Source organism: Rosa chinensis, chromosome 4 (genome assembly GCF_002994745.2).
Source record: "Rosa chinensis cultivar Old Blush chromosome 4, RchiOBHm-V2, whole genome shotgun sequence".
In the NCBI taxonomy this organism is placed as follows: domain Eukaryota; kingdom Viridiplantae; phylum Streptophyta; class Magnoliopsida; order Rosales; family Rosaceae; genus Rosa; species Rosa chinensis.
The window spans coordinates 36,793,452-36,798,246 of NC_037091.1; the positions used below are offsets into that span (position 1 = coordinate 36,793,452).

Genomic DNA, 4,795 nt, shown 5'->3' on the forward strand with positions numbered 1-4,795 from the left:
ATTCAATCTGAGGACAGTGTGGCAGACTTGCTCACTAAGTCATTGCCTAAATTCCTGTGTTGGTAGCATCGTTTACGGAAGTTATCCGATCTCCCATGACCGTAGTCATCTGGGGGAGATGTAGACATCAGGGGGAGATGTCTACATGTATGGTCTCGAAATGTGAATGGTGTGTTGTGCTATTTTTCCCCTTCGACCGAGGTTAATTTTGTCTCATTGGGTTTTTGTTACTCGGCAAGGTTTTTAATGAGGAAACGAGAGGAGCACCACGTTTAGGCGACACAAAGAGGAGTGTTCAAGTCAATCTCTATTTGTGTGTCTAGCCTAAACTCTAGGTTACTTGACCTAGTGGTAATAGAGTTTTAATTAGAGAGAATCCCGAAGAATATCTTAGAGATATTCATTCATTGTATGATTGCCTTTCCTTGTACAATTCAGATTCTATGCATTGTAATCCTCTATGTAAAGAGGTCCCTATTATCAATTCGCTCTCAAATATCGTTTCCCTAAAACATGTATTTCTTTTTGTTAAACAAAATAAGGCCCTTTTCGGCCCAATTTGGCCTTATCCGAAGGCCAGCCCGACCCGACCATTTCAGCCCTAGCGGCTTGGGCCTTTCGAGTGGATAAAGCTTAGCATATCTAAGCTATGGCCCTTAATTTTGTTGACTTTGATTAGGCTCGGCCCTACCCGACCCGACCCTAAGCTCTAAAATTTAGAGTAGGGTCGGCCCTAGTCTGACCATGATGACCCCTAGTTCCAATCCTACCAAAAAAAACCATTACCAACAATAGAATCAAATAAATTAGCAGTTATTCTGTAACATGAAAAAGAACGAAACTTGTAAAAATAGAATTAATTCATTCGTAGTAGAGGTAGGATTCAACATCTTAAAAGGCAAAATAACTCAGAGCACGGAGGACCCTCCTAATAGCAAAGGCCTAAACAAGAAAGGGAGGGTAAACCGTAACAAAAGAAGCAAAAGGAACAAGATAACTTTTGTTGAAGCTTCAATGATAGTTCTTGTCCCACAGAATATTGAGTTGACAGCGTAATGTTTCTTCTGAAGCTCATTAGATGCCTCAGTATAGCACATCAATTCCTGAAATCAGATTAAACAATTTGCAGTAGTTAATAAGAGAAAATCACCGACCCATAACATGAATGCAAACTGCATAACATCACTAACACAGGGTCTCTCCCTTGAAACTATGGCAATATCATTATCACTATGACAAAATTTACCAATGCATAAAACTTTTTTTTTTTTTTCTCTTATGAGAAACGAAACTATTATTAAAGATACAAAAACTATACATAACAATGAAGAAGGCAAAAACTATAGAACCAGCAGAAAAAGACTTCCTGAAATCTATAGATACAATGGCCCACAATGAAGCCCAAAACAGACACTCTCATTACTGATCTACCATCTGATCCATCCCATTATCAAATGCCCTCCTATTCGGCTATTCCTTTGTATGCACATAACCCAGAAGATTGTCAACAGACCACATTTCCCAAAATCCACAGCCCTTATTTTTACTCCAAGAGAAGTAATGAATTACATAAAACAAGAGAATCCCATTTTAAACTCGCTTCCCTATATATATGTATCCATAAATATTAGGAAACTGATCACTAAAGGAAAAATTTATCATTACTTTCTCCAGCATCCTTACACATAAGAAACCAGTGCGGAAAAGATAACACGACATTCACCTTCTCTGAACTACCTGATAACTAACTGACACTCTAGACGAGAGTACTTTTAGCATTCCTTACAAGGGAACATGTTAAAAGAAAAATAGAGATCCCTAACAAAAGCTTTGAAAAAGATTTACAAGAAAAATCTCCAAAAGAAAGACTCCAGCCTCCAAATCTCATATCTAAATCTGAAAGGAGAATGCTACAAGCTCACCTACTTCCTACTGATTGAGATTTCTTTGGATCCCAAAATACCCAAAATATTAGCTAAAAGGATAAATCAATGCACATCACAAATGCTTCATTCCTGCCTCAAAACTGCTAGATTTACACCAAATCTAACATCATAGCAAACTAGTGAAAATAACAAACCAGTGTACCTAAACATAATCTAAATCTACAAGCTTTTGCAACGGAAAAACATCACAGCAACTATAGCATGACCAAGACCTCGATACTTAAAATACTTCTAACTAATAGTTAATCATCTTCTCAATAGAACAGGTGCTCAAAATAAATATAGAAATTGAAGCAATGCTGGTAAGTTTCACATTCCCTTGAGTAGAATTATCAACCAGTCCATTGTTCAAATATTGGTAAAAAAAAATTTAAAAAAAGAAGAATCTTTTTAACTTTTGAGTTTACGATATTTGGCTAGAACCTGGCAAATGAAAGTCTTTTTGGCTGAGTCAACTTCCATAATACAGACACAAAACAAAAATATAATATTATTTTGAAGTATCAGTGATTAATAATATAAATATCATAAGTACAAATATCCATGAGTTAGTATCATAAGACGAAAAAGATGATAGTCCAACTAAACATATTAGTGATACACACCAGCGTCTGATTTAAAAGAGAATGGGAATAGCCAACTCTCCTACAGCACAAAATTTAGAAGGGGCTTGCCACTTATCTCAGGACTAACAAAACTGGGAAAAAAGAAGTAATCAAAATTGAAGGGAGACAAGTTAAGACCAAGATAAATTATCTGCAATTAGTTGGCAAAGTAAACATAATTGCACCAAAGCGACCCATCAGTATTCAGTAATTAAATGACTTGAATTTTGAATTTGCACATAGCATGAAACATAAAAGTGCTCATTGAACTTTTGTTTAGAATATATTACCTTTGGTTCTAACCCTTGATGATGTCTTTCAGCAAAACAAAGCTTGGAGTATGTGCAATTTCTTGAAACACTAATGGTAATCCATTGACAGGAACCCATTTATACCTCTTTGTTCCAAGATCATAAGTGTGAATTTCCCAATCACGTAACATCAACACTGGCCCCTTGTTTGTAGACATCAAGATTCGAGAATCACTTGCCTTTTCAATTTCAAGCTCTTTGGTCCAAGACCCCTCAACACCATAATCCTTCATGACCCAAACACTGATGACACCTCTTCTGCGAAGAAATATGGACAGCCAACCATTGAAGATTTCAATATTTTTGATTTTTAAAGCACTAGGATGCGGTGGCAACTCTTGGAAGCACTCATTTTCGACATCAAAGGCAAATATCGAAACCGAATCTGTGCAAGACTCACCAATCCAGTGAAGAAATCCATTAAGATACACCCCATTTGTATCAGCATCCCCCAAAACATTAAACCGCAAATCCCCAATGGTTCTCCAAACCCCAGAGCCAACGGTCATGACCTTCACCTCCCTTTTATTATTAGGACCTTCACTCGGATACTTAAACATGACTACTTTGTACACATCACTGATAGGACTATACCCTAAGCCACACAAAAAGGAGCATTTCATTTCAGGCGTTGGAAGAGTCAGAGACTCACCAGTAATGGGATTGTAAATGTAAAGACGCCAAGGGTTAGGCCAGTCATTGTATATGCAGAGGAAGCCATTGCATGAACCGATGACCTGGCCAGAAATGAGAGCATTGCGGTCTCCAGAAAGCTTGGTCAAGCAGTCGTCTTCGGTTTTCGGCCTGTCCCAGAACTCGAACATATTTCTGTCGGATGCCTTTTCGAAGTCGAAGATGACGAGGCTCTTGAGATAACAAGTGTCTCGGAGCAGAAGGTAACTGGGTGTTCGTGAAAGGAGGCTTTTGGTGAAATGAGGGTCGGAAAGCAACCGGCGCCAAGACTTGCATACACACTTGCATTGGGCGAGCCATTTCGTTGGGATTTTGCAGAAGAACTCCAGCACTATGCGGTTTGGCAGTCGGAGAATGTGATGCTCTTCTTCTACTTCGTCTTCTTGGTTTGGAGGGATGTCAGTGTTGGATGTTCGGTGGCTGTGGGAAACTTTGGTTTTCTTCATCGATGATTTACGATGAAAGAAAACGACCCTTCGCTGCGTACCTGAGTAGTACTGTAGTAGATAAGAGATCAGAGGTAGAAGGGGAAAGAAAATAAGCAGTGAAAATTTTAGTATAAATAATACCAATTATCAGGGATATTTGTCAGAATCTTTTCTTAAAATATTTTACCGGATAATCGTATAAACAGAGTCAAGGCGCTGTCATCCGCAGCAACAAAGCTGCTCTCCGTTTTATTATCGGAGATTCTAATGGTACTTCTTTAGTAGCAAGCTGAAAATTTTTTTGTGTTATTAACGTCTTACACGCTGAAAGTCTTGCTCTTCGTGATGGTCTTTGTCAAGCCTAACGAAATGGTGTAAAAAAAAGTTCAAAGTGGAAGGTGTCTCATAAACCCTTGTCAATTCCATTACCTGGTCAATTTTCTATTCTTTGGAGGCTCAAGTTTCTCATTGGATACATTAGAAAGTTTTCTACATGTTTTGGAGATATCGAGTTTTAATCACATCTCTAGAGAAGTCAACTTTGTTGTTGATACCTTAGCGAAAATGGGTTATAATCTTGGTGCAAGTCTTATCTAGAGCCATGATCTTCCCAATGCCATGGCTGCTGCTGCTTTTTTTGATAGGCTTAATGGATGCCTTATAGCCTCTTTTAGAGTTTTAGTTGTTTTTTAGTTTGGTTGTAAGTTCTTTTCTTACCCCAAAAAAAAAAAAAAAAAGAGAGTCGAGGCGAATCCCTAAAGGCGTGTTTGTTACATGGGATTGGCTGGGATTGTGACAGGACATGTCCCGAA

General features: G+C 38.2%; 1 protein-coding gene across 2 annotated transcripts; it reads right to left on the reverse strand.

The window, feature by feature from the left end:
- Positions 1-761: 761 nt before the first annotated feature.
- On the reverse strand, positions 762-4,206 carry LOC112200086 (F-box/kelch-repeat protein At3g23880). Of its 2 annotated transcripts, XM_024341102.2 has the most exons (3): positions 4,171-4,206; positions 2,842-4,052; positions 762-1,103 (listed from the first exon to the last, which is right to left on the reverse strand). In XM_024341102.2, the coding sequence occupies exon 2, from the start codon at positions 3,999-4,001 to the stop codon at positions 2,850-2,852; it is 1,152 nt and encodes a 383-aa protein (XP_024196870.1). In that variant the 5' UTR covers positions 4,002-4,052; positions 4,171-4,206; the 3' UTR covers positions 762-1,103; positions 2,842-2,849. The 2 variants fall into 2 exon arrangements, with proteins under 2 accessions (XP_024196870.1, XP_040373786.1); XM_040517852.1 differs by lacking the exon at positions 4,171-4,206 and having other exon boundaries at positions 2,842-4,077.
- Positions 4,207-4,795: the final 589 nt, after the last annotated feature.